Below are 21,191 nucleotides of genomic sequence, written 5' to 3'. Positions count from 1 at the left end.
AGGGAGAAATCTTATAAATTGCAACAGATTTTAGAGACATAGTTTGAATTTTTTTTTCACTTGGAGTATGTGCTTTTCTGTCTTTTATGCAGCATGATACATTGATTTTGATTAGTGTGTATTTTCAGGGTATTTGCAGCCAGTTGCAAATGCATAAATAATTTCTTCTTGTATTATTTTGGAGGAGGAAGTAATAAGTTGGATCAAAGAATGTATAGAATGTAATTTATCCCAAATGTTTGGAAATACTAACTTTATTAAAGGGGTAAAAACTCCAGTGCTAAGGTTGTCTACTAATCTGAATGAAAAAATGAAGGACATATTAGCTTTTTTCCATTTGCACGTTTTTTAGGCTTCTTCTACCTTTTTTTTTAATATAGTTCTATAGTTAAAACTTACTTGTTATTTCTTTATGAAGGAATATTAATGGTATATAAAAGTATCTTTCATTCCATGTCAGAAATATGTGCTAAAACTATCTGGTAGCCAAGCTTACGAGAATGCTTATCACACTCAACATTTTAATCAGATAATTTTTCCCTTTTACACCATTTGTGCTTTGCATTTTCCAGGTTCTTTAACTATATGAGCCTGTAGCTTACACTGTCCAGGCATGAAAGATGGGACTTTAAAATTGTTACTATTTACAGCTTGCTTCAAATCTATTTTGGCAACAAAAGGAGTATAAAAAGACCTCAATGTAAATAAGAGGCTGGTTCACAACCTGTCACCTGATGGCAACAGAACTTCATTGTGTCACACAGGAGTAGAGATAATTTTTAGAAAAGATATGTAGATATTTTGTAAGGGTCAGTGTTGTATTAACCAGTCATTGATGGGGAAGAAGGATTAGTAAATGGCGATGAACTTTTTCAGGTTTGCATAAGAAAAATCCAATAAGTAAGTAGTAACTCATAAGTCAGCTCTTTAGTAACACAGCTGTCACTCCGCAGTTGGATGAGGAAGCTGTGAATTTCAGATTCACAAGAGTTCTTTCTCCGTGCTGCTGCGAATAAGAATATAGGAGGCTGTTTTAAGAATGATAAATCTGAAGTTTGTGCTTCTTTCTCCAATTGCAAAAGAAATATGTTGATGTCTATTTCCAATCAGAAATATGTATTCTGGAGCAGAAAGGAGAAGACTTCTGTGCTGAACTTCAGTTTCACCAAAATTATTCAAAAAACCCAGAATTTTTCATCCAGACAGAAGCTAAAGCCCTGAAACTTTCAGATTTGCCGGTAACCAGTCTAAGTGGAATATCCCCAAATGTGTGTGGTGATTATAATTCCAGTCCAGAAGAGTCAAGGTAAATAAAAATATCTCTTTATTTTTTTTTCTGTTTCATAATATAGAAGATATACGTATGGATTTTTGGATATAAATATAAAATAGGGAAGTTTGGTTCCCAATTGAGGATGAATAAGTCAGCATTTTACTTGGACTAGAAAATCCTAATTTGTATAAACATTGTGTGCTAGTAGGTGACTTATGGAACACTGTGGCCGCTTTGCCTGCCCTTCTTTGCTTATGGAATGCAGAATTTCACCAATGCCTTCTCCAGCATGGATAGAAAATACGGAGATGGTAATGGCCACAGTAAGCGTATCTGACACACTGCAGGTGCTTCAATGAGTTATGATCTCTCCAGATAACTTTTAAAATTGTATATTGAATAGTATTAGAAAAGAAGGTCCCAAAGTCCGGTGGTACCTGTGGCTTTACACCACAAGTACAATGTACTGTAAGTATAATGAGTGAGTAGGTGGTGCAAGCTAGGAAGCAGGAGGAGAGAATGGTGAAATTCTAGATGAATTTTGAAGACTAAGGATTAGGAGCTGTGATAGTTGATAGGCAGAGTCTATGACAGGTATCTGGGGAACGGCAAGTATAGTAGAAGAGTTTAATACGAAATCTGAAGATTTTATTCTTGGTAATTAACGACTATATGCTGTCATTAATTTCTCTCCTGAGCTATGGTCCTCTGTTGCAATCTTAAGAAACGTATGTTCGTGATATATATATATATATGATATAATAAATGCAGGTACAGCCAACTGACTATGGAACCTGAATCAGTTCGGAGTGATTTAGACTTTCCGTAGCCCAAACCTCATGTGAGACTTGTGCCAGAGTTGTTTTTAAAAACAGGATCAAGGCTGCAGAGCCCTATGACATGCTTTTGAAAAATTTATTCTTGTTCTTCACCTGTCTAATAAAGCTTCTACACCTGTTTTTGTTACCTTTAGTATGATCCAGTGGTGACCTGCTGGGCCAAAACCAGTCCATGAGACCTTTCCATCTGGATTGTTGCTTTTTTTCATCAGAGCCTGAGATATGCTGTTTGGGCAATGAATCCTTCTCTAACAGCCAAATATATTTCCAAGTGCTTATGCACAGCCCAGCGCAGGGATAGCCAAGGGCTGTTGCTCCTACTGTCACCAGTGCTGCTCACACTGGCAGTCAGGCTGGTCTTGAACACTGAGATTAACCTCCCACAGCTGTCAGCATGTTGAACCATCTCATGTGCTTAAATATTGCATGTAGGATCCCAAAATTATAGGCCAGGATCTCATTGTGATAGGTACTGTGTAAACTCAGAAAACCTGCCCTTCCCAAAATAATTTATGATCAGAATATAAGATGAGCAAATATCTTGATGCAGACAGACCAAGGAAATATTGGGTCAGTGTTGGTTGGCATTTTAGTTGATGGTCTTAGTGCACCATCAACATATCTTGTCAAGCTTTCTGTTAGGTGTCAGTAAGAAAAAAATTAAGGAAGAACTGAAAGATGATGATGAGGTAGCTTCAAGGTTCTTCATGGGAAGCATCTCCTGACCATGAGAAAGCACGGAAAGTTTGAAATTTGTAATTACTGGGCAATGATCTGCAGAGTCTTCGCTCATTCGCAGTCTGAAACAGTGCTAAATGAAAACTGCCAGATAGAGCAAAGATGAAATAGGCTCTGAAGCATCTTCAAAGTAAAGACAAGGAGCTTAAGCACCCTTCCAGTACCACATGATAGTTTAATACAGTAAGGAAGTACTTTTTTGATGTGAATCTCCCTCCTGTCCACATTTAACGTGCTTTAGGTTGTACCGTAGTTTGCCCATAGAGTGCAGATCTTAAGTTCTTTCTTAACCTGTGTGTGCCATAGAGAAAAGGGATCTGATGGAAGAAAGGGGTAGCTAAATGCAAACAATTAAGTCCCTACCTAAGAGAATGACTGTCTATCAGCAGATAGCTTTCCTTTTTCTTTTTCTTTCCCCCTCCCCTCCCCCCCCAGATGTGAATTACAAATGCAAGTAGCATACAGAAAGTAATGCATACAGTCGAAATAGAAGTTCAGATGGTATAGCTTTCCTGTGGCTACTTCTTAAGACTGATACCAACCTCTAACCCGTGAATCTACTTACTTTGCTCCTCTCTTAGAAGTGAGATTGTATACTTTTTTTTTTGGAGACAGAATTTTTGTGTCCCTGGTTATATTGCTGCTGCTGAAGCTTTCATTTTAATGTCATTTTCTTAGACTAGTAAATTCATTTTTTAGTCAGGAGGGGATTTCTTCACACTTGTTGCCAGCACAACAGTCAGCATATCCATTAATAGCAAGCTCTTTGTAACAAAGTTTCAATAGCTAAATCCATCCTTCTTCCTTACAAAAATACCTAATTGAATCTGATCTTATTTTCCCTTGTCTATAGCTAAACAAATAATCTTAAAACTCCGTGGGTGGTATAAAGTAAGGAACTTCCAAGGTCAAAAATATTTAGAGATTTCTACAATTCTCATTTCATTTCATGTGGTAGTTCATCTTCCTGAAGAATTTGGGTTTTTTTCAAACAAAAATTTCTTTCTTTCTTCAAAACAAAGACACCTGAGCATCTATTTGATCCCCAACTGTTTCATTACTTTGTCACATAGGGTAAGCCCAAATTTTTAATATTTGCTTCCTTTAAGCATTCCTTGTTTATAGGCTTCGTAGCCAAATTTATATTAATCTGTGTTATACCTTAACCTTATAGTACATTTGTTTACTATTTCAGATTTACAGATTATTTCAGAATTATGGGTTTTAATCATATTTTGTAAATTACTTGTGTTTTTCATATGGGAAGCAAAAAACCTTTTTTTTTCCCCCCCTCCCCCTCCCCCCCCCGCTCCTAAAAACAGCTCTGTAGAAAGAAAGGGTGACAGGATGCTCCCTGACTTTATATTCTCATGGAAAGATGCTGCAGACTCAGGTGGAAGGACAGAAACTGCATTCCTTTTAAAAGAATTGGACACTCTAAGGGCCAAAAATACAAAGGTACAGTCGAGATATGCAGGTCACAGTATTTGTTTTTTTATCATTGTCTTACAAAACTTACATTTTAAACTCTTCCTAATTTAGTTTTATTATTTATTTTAGTGCACTAACCAATAGCTTTCTTGTCATTCTGGATTTGTAGTATTTGTTTAACAACTGCTTCTGTGGAAGTAAAAGATCTTTCATCCTACCCTTTGACCTTTTTAATCAGTGACATCAGTTCCTGCATCATAGATGAAAAACAAATGAATCACTGGCAAATCACTTTAAAGCCATTCTTTTAGAGGATACTGATTTTTCCATAATACCTCTGAAGAAAGCAGAAATGTTTTGGAAGTGGGAGACCCACTGAAATTAATGAAAAGGTTTTCATTGTCTTGAAAAAACTTTTGGATTGACGTCTACAGTGAAATAGTTGCATATATAAATACTACAAATTATTATTTTATTGTAAACATAATAACTGGAATCGCTATTCATGTTACAAAGCTATCCAAAATGGTAATTCACATAAGTCAACACAAAAACAATGGTAATTCATAAAAAATTGTATGTTCATGTACTTTGACAAAAGAGCCATTTTGCTTTAATTTAGTGTAGTATTTTCATGGAATGGCTGGAAAGATGCAACCCGTAAGTGCTCAGAGGTAAATGAAATCTTGGGAGATGGTATTAAATGCTTGTTAAGAGAGGAAAGCCTACTGTTTTATTACTTGCATGTTGCTTGTAAGAAATAGCAAGCTCCTTTGAGGCCCAGTCCTGAAAACATAATGAACTGTGATAGCAAAGTGAGACAATTCAGTATATAAAGTTATGGTTATATGGTTTAGTATAAAAAGTTGGTGTATAGGTGTTTACAGACTTGATGTCTTTACCTGGTTTATTTCCCTTTTTAATCAAACTTTTATCATTACAGTTCAGGTGGCTAATTTCTATCTTGCAGTTCCTTCCTTATGATATTGATCCATATTTTGTCACCTGTGTCCCAGAAACCCTCTGTTCATTTAAACCGCAGCATGTTTTTTAATCCCGAGCTTTAATATCTGTTTTCCATCTCCTTTGTACTTTATTTAATGTTTAATTTAGCATCATACCAGAAATAAAAGTATATCTATTTTTGTCTATTTCTGCTGTGTTAGGATGTCTTAGTCCATTGTGCATTCAGTTGAAAGTAGCACATGTCTTCTCATTGACTGCTTTGGTTTAACTCTATTAACCTGTTTTTAGCAGAATAATCTCCCTGAGATTTTTCCTCTCTGAGATTTGAGTTTCTTATGCTGAAATAGTACTTGGTTCTGAAGCTGGCTTTTTACCAGAAGAAGGTTCAGTTTGTATTTTGAGTGCCATTTGAATTTGTTTAGCTTCTGCTAAACTTGTCTCTCTAGTCCTTTCCATATAATGAAGACAGGGCTTCAGCTTTTCTAGTATAATGGTTTCTAATACAATGCTATGGTTTAAATGACATTTAAATGAAATTTTGATGTAGTTTGAAACTTACTTTCAAGAGAGTACTTTATCTGTTTCATTAAACCTTCCATCTGAGATGGCCAAGCAGTGCATGACAACTTTTTCAGCTGTTGAATACAGATAAAAACCAAAACAAAGGCCAGTATTTCATGAATAGAAAGCTCATGCTTCTATACATGTGGTCCATATAATGAATACGCCCTCCTTGTTAAGCAGAGGAAGATTCTGTCCTACTTGAACACTGCATTGGTTCTAGCATCAGTAGCAGTTGCATGTGCCTAATCAAAGGAAAAGTTTAATCTTCCCGTGGAGTTTCATTGAACATTCAATGGCAAGCTCAGATATCCGTCCAAGAGTGGATTCTGTGAATTCCCAAGTAAAATAAAGGCCTCAACAGGTAGAAGAATATCCTCCTCCTCTTTGACAAGGCACATGGAAAATGATTCATTTATACCCCAGTCTCTTCAGATTGTGATGTCAGTATTCTTAGAAGGAAATAGGCCATTCATGCAGACACCACTTGAGGAACAGGGTAAATCGTTCATCCCATATAATTCTGAACTTTCTTAGTAAGAATGACCACAGGTAGCGCTATCTGAAGAGCAGAATCACAAATAAAAATAATGACACAAATTTCTGCTTGTCTCACAGAACCATATAAAGCAATTGATCTACACATACATATATGTATATATATATATAGAGAGAGAGAGAGCACATTTCTCCTTTAAATAAATACATATAATTAATTGAACTTCTGTTGTATTGCTTACTGTTTATATTTTGAGGGGAGGAGAGCTATTATTTAATGTTTTGCTGTGGTTTAAAAAGCTGATTGTTTCTGTCCGATAAGAATCTTATTGTCCATGTGTTCAATTCAGCTTCAAGATAAGCTGTTGGAAAAGGACAAGGAGCTGAAGACAATAAAACTGGACTTAGAACTGCGAGACAGAGCTACAGAAGCTAAGATTGCAGAAAAGATTGCAGGTACAGTAGGCGAGCGTTTAACAGATGGCTGTATGGCTCATACAGTACTCACGGTTGCTATATGACGTGGCCTAGTGAATGTTAGCTATATTTGCTAAAGGAGGGAAGGTTTGTCTTTTTTTTATATGTGGCTGTTTAGAGTTGCTTAGAAAATAGGTGGCTTTAACATCCTGGTACTGGTATTAGCAAGAGCTTTACCTGTATTCAAACTGATTTGGGCATTAAATGCATTGTTAACACCATGTCAATCCAATCACAAAAAGGTTGTTTGTTTTGTTGGAAGGTCCTGAACAAACAAGGGGAAATAATGATTACCAGTGCCTCTACCTTTCAACCAGCAGTTCAAATACCACTTATTGTTTTAGCTCATTCAGAGCAATACTACCCCCTCCCTGTGTATGGAGATAGTCACACATTCACCTCAACTAGAGACCTGCACTTTTCTTGAAAAATCTTCTTCTGATAGTCAGTGAATTTTTATCTGTTGATAATATGTCTCCAGAGAATGAGGTTTATACAGATTCCCAAAATGAAAGGCTTTAAGTTTATAGTTGAAAGTGAGTGCATGCTTTTATTTGTCATTAAATGTTTTTTTCGGTAGAAATACAAGAATGGAAACAATTAGTATGTATTCTGCAGTTTCAGAAATCTTTCTAGACCAGTATTTTTGTTAACAAAAAATGATTGTTAAGTGATTGTGCGTACCGTGCACCTAGTGGATGAAAAATACTCTCAGGTTTTTCTGCAAGTGTTTCAAAAAAATTAATGGGAACACTTTTATAAATCCATTGTACGGTTTGTTCATAACTAAACAAAATATGAGCTAAGTAAAACTGTGTCCTCTTAGACCACACACAGTTCATGTGATAGGATTGCTATAGGGCATAGGACTGATACCTGTCCCCAAAATATTGGTACTGAAAGGAGGAGTAACTGCCATTAGGAAAATGGCGCAGAAAATAAGCTCTCTAGCTGAAGAAACAGATGGTTGGCTTTCTACTTAACACTGTATTCTCAGGAGTTTGATGTTCTGTGTATATTATGGATGGAAGAGAGGGTTCCTAGGTTTTGTGTGTTGGAAAAAGGGAAAGGAGAAACTAGATACTATGAAAAAAATAGGTGAAATATAGGCATAATTTTATTCTTATTTCCTTTTACATACATAAACTATTTTCTGCATGTTTAGAAGAAAAAAAATCTGCATTGCGTATCATAGTTGCATCTTGATTATCCAGCAGCTGAACTTCTATGCAAATTGTTTGGGTTGAATTCCAAGTTGTGTGTTTGTTCTTGGATGTTTGCACAGTGTTTTACTTCTATGTATATATTACAGGAATGTTGTATTCGATGAAGGTGTTCATTGCTTATTAAAACCTGGAAAAAAATATGAAATGTCTGTCAAAATCCTATTTGGTTTCCTTTTTATGGATAGGACTGAAGTACAAGTTAGTAAATTGTTTCCTCCCATATTATTATTTAAACTTTCTAGATGTGTGCTAAACATAATATTCTCTCCAAAATAACATGGCAGGAATATGGATATGGATAATTAACATAGTTATTCCATTTAAAAAAGAAAAAAAAAGAGTAAGCCAAATTTTAATCAGAGTTTGAACGTGTAATAAGGGTGACCTTTCAAAAAAACCAACACCTTTTTTCTGCATTTACTAGTTCAGGAAGTACAAAATCCTTCAAAAGCTGGCAGAAAGGGTAACAGGCTCCTTACTATTTATGCTGTTTACAAAAAGGAAGTATTGTTAATATCTCATGATTTTTTTGCTTCCTGTTTTGCAGTTCTAAGAATTTTAAAATGTTTGAATAAACATTCTGAAATCTGGAATGATGTGTACCACACAATTTGTGGAGAGCTGTGCATCTCTGCCATGGGGAGAGTTCTGATGGACAATCAAGAGAACTCGGGGTGTTTAGGGAAAATCTCTCCCCCTTATATTAAGTCTTTTGAAGAAAAGGGAACACATGCTGCTATGATTTCATGATGCGAGTTAATGTTTAATTACTGCAGTGTATAACACATGGTAGAGTGAAGCTTGTAAATATGGGTGTTTGCATTTTTATTATTACTTAGTACTGACTTTATGATAAGAAAATGACTGCACAAAATTATATTGTAAAAAACATCGGAAAGGTACACCATAAAAATGTTATCTACTTTGAAGGATATTACAATTCTATTTTAAAATGTAACCCTCTAACTGATCGGTTTTGCATAAGCAAGCCCTGTGACAAGAACAGAAAAGCTGAAGAGGAGAGGCCATTTTAAAATTTAAACTGCCACAGTCTTCAGCAGCAAATAACCAAAGCTTGTTGTTCTATTATTTTTACTTTGTTCAGGGAAAGGAGTGAAGATGAAAAGTGCAAGTTTCTGAAAGAAATCATGAGAGAATAAGAACAAGTAAAGAATAAAGGCAAATGAAAGAGACCTGATGGAAGAGGGTGTTTCATAATATGTTTATTAAAAAACTTATTTTCAGCAGGTCTTTATATTTCTTTTATACTAGCCTGGAAATTGGGTTATAGCACTGCTTTGGGTCCCTGTCTCTGTGTCAGGTAATTAGAGCTAGGAAAAAGAAGGAATTTGCAGTTTTGTTTGCAGGCTCTTAACCATTGGAGCCTATTATTAATGATCACAGTTGCCACATGTTGCATGTCCTGCTGTTTCTTCACTATTCTCCTATTAGATTTTCTCTTATATAAGCCAATGTCAGAGGGTACCATTAGTTTCACTTGTCACCGTGAAGAGAAGAAAAAGAGGGGAGGAGACAACACTGAGGAAATTAAGGGAAGAGCACATTATAAAAGAACTTGGGCTAGGATAACGTAAAGAAAAAAGGGAACACCTCATGTGAACACAGCATGAAGAATGGAAAAATAAATATTGAAATGTTGGACTGCAAAAGGAGAAATTTCAGGTGCTAAACAGAGAAGGGAATAGGTGCTTCTATGTGAGAGGAATGGGAGAAAACACACACTCTGAAGTCAGACTGGAAAGTAAGGATGGAGGCATTGCAAAGGAGAAAGTCTTCAAAAGGGCCAGCAAAGAGAACAGATCTCAATTTGGGCTAACATAATAAATAACTTGATTTTTACCTAAAAGAAGAATTATGCAGGGGTATATAGAAGTTTTTAGAGAAAGTAGCTGGTTGTGTAAGTGACAGTTGTAGAGCGTAGTCGCATAGGCTTGGGAAAATACCAGGGCCCTTAACTTCTGGCAGTTACTACCACTATTACAGTAACAAATACACCATACATGACAGCAGAGCCTCAGCTCTTAGTATATTTGTGTTGCTATCACACTGCAGTATATTGGGCAAGGAGTAATTTTGAAGGAAATTTTTAATCAGGATCAACTTAGCAGGAAGTAGATTGATTCCAGCTCTGCTAGGTTGGTTAGGTGTTGCACCTGGCCAGAAACTGAATTAGCATACTACAGATAATCCCTCAAAGACCAGGGTGACGATAGGAAATGTGGGGTGGAAAAAGGGAAAGTAATGTTTCTAATACTCTTGTACCTGTTATACAGCTTTCAGTCTCTCAGCAGTAAAACTACAATGAAGTACTTTTTTCCAGTCGGTTCATACAAGAACATGGATAATTAACATTTGTGACATTTTTGAATTCTCAAATGTGGTATGGAGTTGTTCATGAACGTTATTTAAAGTTTCCTGAATTAACTTGAAAAATAAATACTGACTGCATATGCAATAGTTTGAGTAGCACAAATGAAAACAAATATACAAGTGACTGTTAGCTTAGAGTTAAAGTTTGATTTAACATCCCATAAAGCAAGAGGAAGTAAGTAATCTTGCCAGTAATTAACTGCGGGTGGCAATAACTTCCAGCGCAAAGGAAAAGTATTTTCCATTTTTTTAAAAGCTCACTTTAGAGTCCCTTTTTAGATGTTATTTTTCTTTCTTGCATGTCATCCATTAAAGATTAGCTGTGGAAGGTTGGAGCATGGAGAGATTATGAATGACAGAACAACTCCTGTGGAATAATAATCAGTTTTTGGTATTTAATGCTGTTTGACTTTTGCAGACACATTTCTTATTAACCTTTGGTACAAACAGAAATCCAGGTTCCTGATATCTCATGGAGAAGATGAATTCAAGATCCTCTTCCAATTAAACTGAAATAAGGCCAATATTGGGCTTTAGCTAGAAGAACTGAGTCGTTCCCAACTCTTGTGTTTATAAACATAAATATGAATGATAATTTACAGTTTAAATAGGTAATGCATATACTTTCACTAACTCAGTTTTCTGTGTATAATTCATTTCTATGTGTAATCTATATAATTCTTAGTGGTTTTGACCTATATAACGTTTCATTATAAAAATCTGCTGTCTAAGAATTTTTACAAAATGTGTCCTGATCAATAGCAAGATTTCTGAAATAACTATAGAATTTGAATCCTCTGTGTAGGAAGGCAGTTGATCCATCTAAAGGACAGGAAAAAAAAATACTGTTGGGGGGGTACGATTAAGAATCTTTTGGCTTAATTTTTGATGGCTTAATTTGAAACACTAATTTTACCTTCAGATTGTCAGAATGATGCATTGTCAAAAAGTAGAATGCAACTCTTTGAAGTGTAATATATGATGAGCTGGAATAGTTTTGAAATGTAAATCATTGAGCTGTTTATGGCGTGGAGGCTGTATGTAAAAAGCAAGCTAGCATCATCTGCATGTTGTATGACAAGTTTCACCCTTCTTTTTTCTCCCCTCTTCGTGGTGCTAGATAAAAATAAGGATATGCTCTTTGTGTGTGTTTGTGGTTGGATGGGGGGAATTTGGGAAAATAAAGGTCTGGAAATAATCAACTACATGGGGAATTACAAAGCTTCATTTACCTGTCAAATTAAACCTTGAAAACTTTAATGCAACATCTATGTCACTTGCATAGCTCTTCTCCTAAAGTAACTATTCAGGCATCAGCAATTTATTCACTGAAAAAAGTTAAATAGCATTACTGTTTGAATTTTGAAGTCATCTGTGTTTAGCTTATTAGAAGCAGAGTTGTACAAGTACTGGCTTTCACAAGAACCAGCTTGGAGTCTGTGTATAATACTCTCTCCTATTCTTCCCCCACTTTATTATTATTTTTTTTTTTAATTGAATTGGGGTCTGAGTACACAAAGAAAACGCTATACATAGCTGCCACTCAGCAATTTTAGCTTTTTATTAAAAACACTGTGTTAATAGCATTGGAAATGTAGGAGCAGATGAATGCTACACGCTAAATATGTATAACAAACACAAAGCAATAAAGTAGTCCAGCGTGTTTTATCAGTGTTTGTTCAGAATGCTTTATCTATAAAGTCACATTTAGGTGTAAATGACTTGTAGTCTATAATTCCTGGTATAGACTGGTTAAAACTATTAAGCAGCTTTCTTATGATCTTTTATCACTATTTTGCTTTTACTTTTGAGTTATATGTCATAACTGAAAGTAAATGGATCGTAATTTTCAAAAACCAGCTAAGAACTTAAGGTGTCTGTTTCATAACAGAACATTTCAGCACTATTTTTTAAATCAGTCAGCCCTGGAGCTCATGATAGCTTGCCTTTAACCTGAGTGAGAACTGCCTAAGGGCCTTAGGCTTTGAACATTTCCAGGGATTATCTGCATTTTGCAACATGTATGTGCAGAGATTGATTAATGACACATTTTGGAGACTTTCATAGCAATGCAGTGAATCTGTTTTTCAGTTTATTTGGCTCTAAGATTGGCTTCTTATTTTAGAATGGTGAGCACAGTCATTAAATCTAATAGAAAAAAGTCGCAGAGGATTTTGATTTCTAAAATGAATCGATAACAAATGCACGTATGTTTGTATATCTGTAAGGAGATCAAGCATATACCCATATGGTTAAATAAAACTAATAGTAGTGGCCCATCTGGAAATGGGAAGGATAGTTTCCAAGTCCTCCTGTGTTTAGACAGACAGACAGCAATGAAGGATAGGAACAGGAGGAGTAATGAAAAAACAGGTATTCATTGTGCCTCTTTTCTTTTTCTTTCCCAACTTCCTCACCTTCCTCTAGCTGCTCCTCAGAAATCCAAAGTGGAAAAAAAAACAACCAAAAAAAAAATCTCTAAACAGCTTCAGTTAAACCACTCTACAGGATAAATTTCAGCTGACAGATCTTTCATAAAAACAGGAATAGATAAACAAGAAATTCATTACAGGAATCTTGAATTCTAACTATGACTTGGCCAAGCAAGTTGTTTCCTGTTTCTGCTTTTCCTTTACAATAATATACACCTTCAAAACTTAAAAAACAGAATATTCTCCATTTTTTTTTCTCATGAATTCAACCGTGACTCCAGTGTTAGAACTGTGTAACTGTATGAAACAGAAGTCAAATCAGGCAGCAAAAGGTTTTGGAATAATTGTATTTTCAATCAATTCTGGAATAGTTAAGATGCTATGGGCCTTTATATACATATATATATATATATATAAACATCATCTCATTGGTATATCTTGTTACTGTAATGGTGAGAGTAACTGTTAAAATAACTTTGATTGTACCAGAATCAATGTCAAAGCAAATCCCAGGTCACTTAGAGTTCAGCAACCACTAATCCTGAATACTAAATCTTAAACTGCAGAACGCTCTCATGCTGCAACAATATATTGTCACTGACAAAAAAAAACCTGCTGTGTCTTTCTCTTTGAATAGCTGATCACTGTAGCTAGTGTTAGTAACAAAAACAATTAGCAAAATTTTAATTGCAGTATTTTTTGGATAGCTTTGTTTTCAAGTAATTCAAAGCAAAAAGCAGTACTTCATTACATCTATTAATGTCAAGCACCTTACAAAATCCAAATTATTGGTATTATTTTTCTAACAGCAAATTATCTTGAAAGTCAATTGTTTTAGTACTATAATATTTAATATTTATTCTGAGTAGTGCTGTGGGTAATGATCTCTTTTTTTCTGTTTTTTTTTTTGTTTTGTTTGTTTGTTTGTTATAAGGTCTTGCCTGTATTCAGGCCTTTACTTTTTTTTAATGAGTAATGTTAAGTGATTTCTGCTGAGATAGATGTTTTAAATCCTAATAATTTCTTCTTTATTGCCTTTCCTACTCAGTTTTTCTGTTTACACAGATGACCTCTAGGAAATCAGCAAATAGACTTTTTTTTTCCAGGGAACAGTGCTTTCCTCCCTTCCCCCAAAGTTCTGTTGCTTGGAGAATCATGAAGCAGTGTTCAAACTAGAATGATTTCCAGCACCTCTTCTCACTACTACTGTATTTTAAAGGTAGCTAAAGTGTAGAAGACGGGTTTGCCAAAAGAATAAGGTTCAACTAAGAAAATATGTACACTACTTTGACTCAGTAAACTCATACTTGGTATGGTTCATCTTCTTCATATTTACTTTTGCCCATATTAGAAAACAATTAGCTTACTAAACAAATTTGAGTATTTGAGAAGAAAAAATCTACTCTGAGTCTCTCCCATTTGACTAGGAATTACATGATATTTGATAAGCTTGTTTAAAAATGGACATATCCAAATATTATTGTAAACACCCAATGATTTGTTTTACCTGCAATATAAGTATTTTACTTAGTTGGCTTACATAGTAGCTAATAATATTTGTTAATGTAATTTAACTGCTGTGAACCTTTACTGAACAAATATTGAAATTTATACAAGTCAAAGAAAGAGAATCTCTAATGACTTTTGTAAAAGCTTCCATTTAATAGTTAAGGAGAAAAGTTTATATGACATACCAGATGCAATTAACAGTAGATTTTACATTTAATAAAAAGAAAGAAGCATATGTATTTGCTTTATTCATTCCATCATAATTTGCATTAGAGCTGTGGGTGTTTAATGAGCAAATTCCAGCTAAAATGCTATATTGATTTTCTAACTGAACTTTGTAATAGCTATCTACCTTACAAAAGCTCTCTGTTTACAATTGTTTTCTTTACTAAAAACTAAAAATGTTTTAGAGTTGATGAGTTTAGCATAATGATTCTTTTAAAATAAAGAGCTCTTTCAGAGTAGGCAGGGGTTTTAGTTACAAGGAGAAAGATGTTATTAAATTATTCCAAAGCAAATAAAGTTTATACAGCTAAATAGCAATGTCATATTTGTATATATTACAATATTTATAAGCATTGGAAAAATCATTCTTTTTTTCTTAATTGAGCACTATGGGAATGAAATACAACTCTAGCCTGTCATTATATGTATATGAATTACTAAATGACACAATTCATTTTAACTTAATACCTGACTATTCATACTTCATTTTTGTGTGTCACTTTCTTCCTTGAAACATGAGTACTATGAGGATTCCCACTTCCTGTTGGTCAGGCCTCAAGATAAACAGGATAGGGTTGGTTGGTACACTATTGGAAGGTCTCCAAGAAAAACCTTGTGGTGTCAACCAGAGCAGTTGGTGACTAAGTAGCTGGATTAGTTTTTCATTGACTCAGGCATCAAGTTAGTGTTCCAGTATGGAACTAGTGACTTGCTGGATATGCCATACCTTGAATGGAACTTCAGAGCCTGATTTCTTACTTTCATTCATTTTCCTCTGACATTTTTAAGAAGCATAAGGATGATAATCTGGATATTTATTACTTATTTTAATATGGAGGATTTTTATGTCCATCTCTCTTATGCATGTTTGGTTGGACACCTTATACATAACATCCTTTTCTAAATACGACATAAAATGTTTTGTTGTGCTGCTGTATTGCAGCCCAGAGGTGTATATGTTTCAGTGATGGGTGAAAATTTTTTTTATCCAACTTGTTTGAAGAATCTTGTGATCTTTGTGATTTTGGTGAGCTGTTTACATGAATAAAGTGTGGCATTGTTCAGTTAATTTCCTTAGGATCACAAAGACTGAGATAATGCTGAATCTCTGGAAATGCAGAGAAATGTTCCTTATTCTATGTTCTTTGTCCAACTTTGCAAGAAGTTACCCCCATAATTCATTAATCCAGGTTTAATACTCTGATATTATTTCTCTTAATTTTTAAGTTTGGAGAATTGATCTTTTTTTTTTTTTTTCTTTTTTTAAATTGTAATTCAAAGCATCTCTGAATTTAATGACAGTGTGCATGAGAGTCCATTTTTCCAAAGCAACTTTCAGGAATTTAGCCTGACTTTTACTTGTGACTTATCCATAGCTCAGTCTGTATGTTGAACATTATTGTTAAAAATATCTTATTTCAGACACCTGCAATTGTGTAGTTGTTATAATATGCCATATAATATTAAAAAAAGAATACAGAAATACATAGGCATTAGATACACAGAGATGTGTAACCTAGAATCAGGAGATGCAGTGGCTGGTAGAGAAATCAGGTTGTTAAACCTTCAGTAAAATGAGTGAGAATGAGGACTTTACTATTTTTAAATATTTATTATTATTATTATTACATATTTCTTATGGTCACTGCCAGTATTGCTACGCAGTACTAAAGTGCCACTATGCTTTTTTTTTTTTTTTTTTTTTTTTTTTTGGTCTTTTAAAACTTGGATTACCATGCAGGTATCTTATACGTTTTTCTACAGTCTCTCTAATCTATTTTAATATAAAAAGAAGAAGCAAAAACCAAACACTGTCATAACTGATGTGGAACTATTGTTCAAATTTATTAATGTAATTGGTGCGTCTGATCATTGGGACATATACTCCAATGCCTTAGTTTAATGGAAGAGTAAGGAAAAAAAAAAGAAGAAGCAGCATAAGTTGCTCAAGTTAAGTTAGTTTCCGTAACCATTAGTTAGGAGACAATATTTTGTAATGGATCTTGGAGGGGAGTTCGCTGTTCAAGGCAATCAACCTCTCAGCTCCTATCAGGGGTGGTAACATTTCCAATAAGCAGGATTTTTAGGTCACTCAAATTCTTTTCCTCTGAATGTTTTCTTCCTGCTTTATGTATAATACTTTGGTTTCAATACAAACAAGCAAGAGTCTGGTTTATAAAGCCAGTATAGTCATTATTACCACTGGGTATAGCTATTTAGAGAGGGAGTTAGGTATGACAAAACATAGTCCTAAGTCCGTAAGTATGCTTGTATGCTCAAGATCCATTCTAGCAGCCAGAGAATTGCAGCTTTCCATGCTGAGATAGGGAAGGTATAAAGTCGGAAGAAGAGATGCACTCAAATAGGCCAGAAGGACGAAGTTAACTAGCCTGGCGACTAGTCAACTGCTGAACAGTGATAAGTGCCATATCTGTAGTTATTGTAGACATCTGTGTAGTTTTTATTTATTTCAGCAATTGTTTTCATTATGAAAATTGCATAGTGCTTCCACTTGCAGCTTCATGGAAACATGATGGAAAGCATAAGGGTTCTCTGTGCTGTGTCTCGGGCATGATGCTAGATAAACTGAAAAAACTTTAGTAAACAAATCCTTTAAGGTACAGGTAGATAACAATTGCTATACATAAACAACTTGTGTATTCCACATCTATCTGGACACATCAGTTTTGCTGTGGTTTACACAGTCACTCAGTGCTGAGTTTCTCTGCTTTTGGCACCATTGAACGATACACCATTGAACAACATCATAGATCTCAACAGCCTACATGGAAGTCTGACAAACCGAACTGCGCAGCTTTCCCAGTACAACTTGTTCTTGTTGAGCCACTCATCTTAGCAGATATTGGACTCATCTTCTGCAATTACTGCTTACTTATTCCTAGCTACCAAACTGTTTTTGCAGCTCTGCAGCTGCTTTACTCATGCCTTAGTTTTTCTGTTCCATGTCAAGCAATGCTTTCTTGTTGCAAATAGATCTGCAAGAAAAAAAGATCTTGTGAAACTATTAAATTTTCAAATAGAAGAGAACTAAATTGGTCTTTGAGTTTTGTTTATTTCTTTTCTTGGTGCACGATTTGTTGCATCTCCAGCCTGATCACAAGGTTTGCAGTTCCTCTGTGTGTTTTTGTGAGAGGAGGGACCTACCCCCAGGACTGTACCCCTGGGAATAATGTAATCTTTCCATTTCTTCTTTTGTCCAGTCTGTTCTTACTGTTCAACTTTTAGCCCTTTTGGTAGAGCTGCAAAAAATGCTTCTTTACTCCTCAATAACCCTCTTTTCCCAGGTTAACAAGAGGATTGCTTTCCTACCTTGAGCATCTTCCCAGTTCATCTCTCCAGATTCTTTTTTCTTCATCTTCTCACTCATCTTACATCCCTGCTTATCAGAGTTACTTGTGCGTGATACTGAAACTTGCTACATTTTGTATTTCCTCCCCCCTCTTCAGTACTGATAAGATGTATCCAGCCAGAGAGTTACTACCAAAACGTGCTACTGCTTTTATATTGTTCCATTTCTGTGAAGAACCATAAAGTTCTTTATACTATATTGCATAGAGGAACTTCTGTGAAGTTTTTGTACAACAATGTACAGAGGTGAAGTAAGAGTAGAGAAAACTAATCCGTAAGGGCAACAAAGCTGTGGTCGGGTTGCAGAAAGAACAGGAGTGTAGGCTCTAGGCTAAAGTGAACAGGAAGCATTTCTTTGAGGTCTTAACTTAATGGCTTTACCAGTAGCCCAGTAACTCGGAGAAGGGAAGAAAATTTTGAAGAAATAAGCCCAGCCGTAATAGCTTGATACAAAAGATTCTTTAAAAGAGTGGTAAAAATAGCCAAAATTTGGTAGAGACTAGAGCCAGGTATTAGGAGACTCTGGCTAAAAAAGAGAGTCTGGCAGAATAGAAAGAAAGTGTGGAGAACTCTGGACCTGGAGACCTCACTCTTGGTTTAATTTTTTGGAGATTCCTGTGACAATCAGAGAGGATGTCAGAGACAGTCCTCTGTCTTGGAATCAGAGCACACTCGCTATAGCATCCTGAAAGTCCTAGAAGTTTTGACTGTAGGCATTATGATGACTGTAAGGAGGGATTTACAGTATTAGAGAGGGAAATAATGAAAGTATGAATAAAGATTTTAGTGGAGGCAGGGTCGAGGTAAGGATTCTGGCAATGTTCCAGAGGTGGTGTTAGACATATTGACAGGGGAGATGCAGGAAGAAAACGTAAGCTCAGGATGAGGAATGACTTGAAGGTGTTAGTTTGTTCCCAAGGATAGACAGTAAATCTTAGTTTATTGGCACCTAATGCTCCAAGGTCCACGTATGCTGTAACAGATAATATAACAGTATATTACACAATAAAGTAAAGGCCTGACTGCGAAGGAGAGATGCCAGCCTTGCCACTCTTGTGATACTAGAGATAGACATGCCATGAAAATATTATAATGAGCTAGTGTGCCACCTTAATAGGAAGCAGTGTGGTGGTAAAAGTAGTTTTAATGGATCATTACTCTTAATTCTGTGTCCTGTAGAAAAAGAAACCTACTAGCGTCTCATGTGATTCTGAGCTTTAAAAATTACTTTTCCATAAAGCAAGAACACTTCCTTGCCCTGTGTCATTTTACAGGCTTGAATTTGAAAACCCTCAGCGTGATTTTTCATTCCTTAAGTTATTCGTTATAGCAGTTAATGGCAAGTTAATGTTGTGTCTAAAGAGCAGTGCAAACTTTATCCAGAGGATCCAAGGTCAGGGGAAAAATGTTGACTTTAGGAGATGCTGGCAAAGGCCCACATAAGGTGTACCTAATAGTCTGAGCCTGTCTTCCCCTGTCAAAATGGTTATTTGGTCAACACACTGGTTATTTTGCAGCTCTGGTGGAAGAAGTTTATTCTGCTCAACGGGAACGTGATGAGGCTGTCATGGCAAGGCTTAGATTAGCTAATGAAGAGAGAGATGAAGCATTTCTACGAGTGCGGCATTTAGAACAATCTCTCAAAGAGTAAGTATGCATCCTGCTCTGTGCAAAAGGATTGTTGTGTCAGAGTTTGACTTTCATAAACTGCTCAACAACAGTTATGTTGTAAATCTTAGCATGAACTTCTCTGTGATGAAATACCAGGCTAGTGCTAGTATTACTATCCTATTGGTTAATTTTTTTTAGCAAGCCTGTGAGACCATATTTTTCTCTGGAGACTGAGAGCAAGGTGAATGACTGATTACCAAAATAAATAAATAAATAAAAGCTTTGGTATTGATTTACTCAGGGATAAATCAGGGGAATGACATTTCAAGTGGGGATCTTTTGACATGGAGTACCAGGATGTCAGTCAGAAGTTGCACTATATAGGAAATCAATCGAGTCTTTGAGCCCGCTAGACATTTCCTACAGCAATATTTCTGATTATGTGGATGACATAGTAAAAATATATTTTCCTCTTTATCTTTATTGCAGGAGCAGTTTGTAAGGCAAGAAGGGTATAATTAATACTTTTTAAAAGTTCATATTTACTGTGTTAACACAGAAAGACAAAAACAGGCAATCTCATGTCAAACTGAACTGTTAAACTATGTTAAAGTTAGAAGAGGAAGATCAAAACCGGTTTCTTTTCTCACTTTGGTATATAGGTCGCCTTGAAGCTACAGTTGTCTTCTACATGTAATCCTCTTTCATCCAGGTTGTGATCATCTTGCTACCATCCTGTGCTAGCCTCCCTAAGTCAAGAGAGGCTGAGATATTTCCCCTATGAACAAGTACAAATGAATTAGTACTGCTGCTCACAGAATATGTGAGTGAGTTCATGGAACTTCACGTTCATCAACTTATTCACGTGACCTTGCGGATATGCATCTGTTCCCTAAAATCCTTCTACCACCATAATTCTTGCTCTCCCTATATTGCTTCTTACTCTGTGTGGGCTAAAATGGGCCTACAGTCCTGAAATCGAAGATCGTTGGAGTGGAGTGGAGATAGGCCTTCAGAAATTAGGTTACTAAAGTCTGATCATTTAAATTGTGTACTTTCTGCTTTCCCCTTCCTCTGTTGAATCTATTGCACTTGTTCTCCATTTCAAGTTTTCACTATCTTTTTTTGCCTTACGCTTTTAGCCTTGTGTCTTGTCTTTTCTCTGTTGCTCAGCTGTTTTTTCTCCCCACCTTTCTTGTCCTTAATTTTTTTTCAACACTTATTTCTTCTTTAAGCCCTTTTTAACTCACCTTTCACCTGTACCTCACTCCACCTTTGTCGTTTCTTTCCTTCTCATTAGGCTCCATCAGGCAGCTTCTTTTGGGGAATGAGGTCATACATAAAACATTGCTTTCCAGGTTATGTGAGAATCCAAAAAGACTGCAAAGCACAATTAACATAATAGCAACACATTGAAAGTATAGAAGGGAAGGAAAATGCAATGGAGAAAGGGCAGACAAGATATGATTGAGGGAGGCAATTGTTACGGAAAAAATTACTATATTGAATAACAAAGAGGAGGGGAGGCTTTAAACCCCGATGTTCTGCAGCAGACTACTTATTCTCATTGACAGACATAATCAATGATTTTTGTGTTTCTGGAAGAAATCACAGGTCTTTTAAGTGCATGATAGGCATATTGCTG

General features: G+C 35.6%; 1 protein-coding gene across 5 annotated transcripts in view; it reads left to right on the top strand.

Moving 5' to 3' along the window:
- MIPOL1 (mirror-image polydactyly 1) overlaps nucleotides 1–21,191 on the top strand; it is a 197,764-nt gene that overhangs the window by 47,542 nt on the left and 129,031 nt on the right. For all 5 annotated transcript variants that reach the window (XM_026120291.2, XM_064512345.1, XM_026120285.2 and 2 more), the window contains 4 exons: nucleotides 1,111–1,306; nucleotides 4,173–4,308; nucleotides 6,657–6,762; nucleotides 19,453–19,582. In XM_026120291.2, the coding sequence (XP_025976076.1) occupies nucleotides 1,111–1,306; nucleotides 4,173–4,308; nucleotides 6,657–6,762; nucleotides 19,453–19,582 (568 nt within the window). The remainder of the gene's footprint in view (nucleotides 1–1,110; nucleotides 1,307–4,172; nucleotides 4,309–6,656; nucleotides 6,763–19,452; nucleotides 19,583–21,191) is intronic.

Source organism: Dromaius novaehollandiae, chromosome 5 (assembly GCF_036370855.1).
Source record: "Dromaius novaehollandiae isolate bDroNov1 chromosome 5, bDroNov1.hap1, whole genome shotgun sequence".
Taxonomy (NCBI): domain Eukaryota; kingdom Metazoa; phylum Chordata; class Aves; order Casuariiformes; family Dromaiidae; genus Dromaius; species Dromaius novaehollandiae.
The sequence above is the reverse complement of the archived record's forward strand: the minus strand, read 5'-3'. Positions and strand labels throughout refer to the sequence as shown.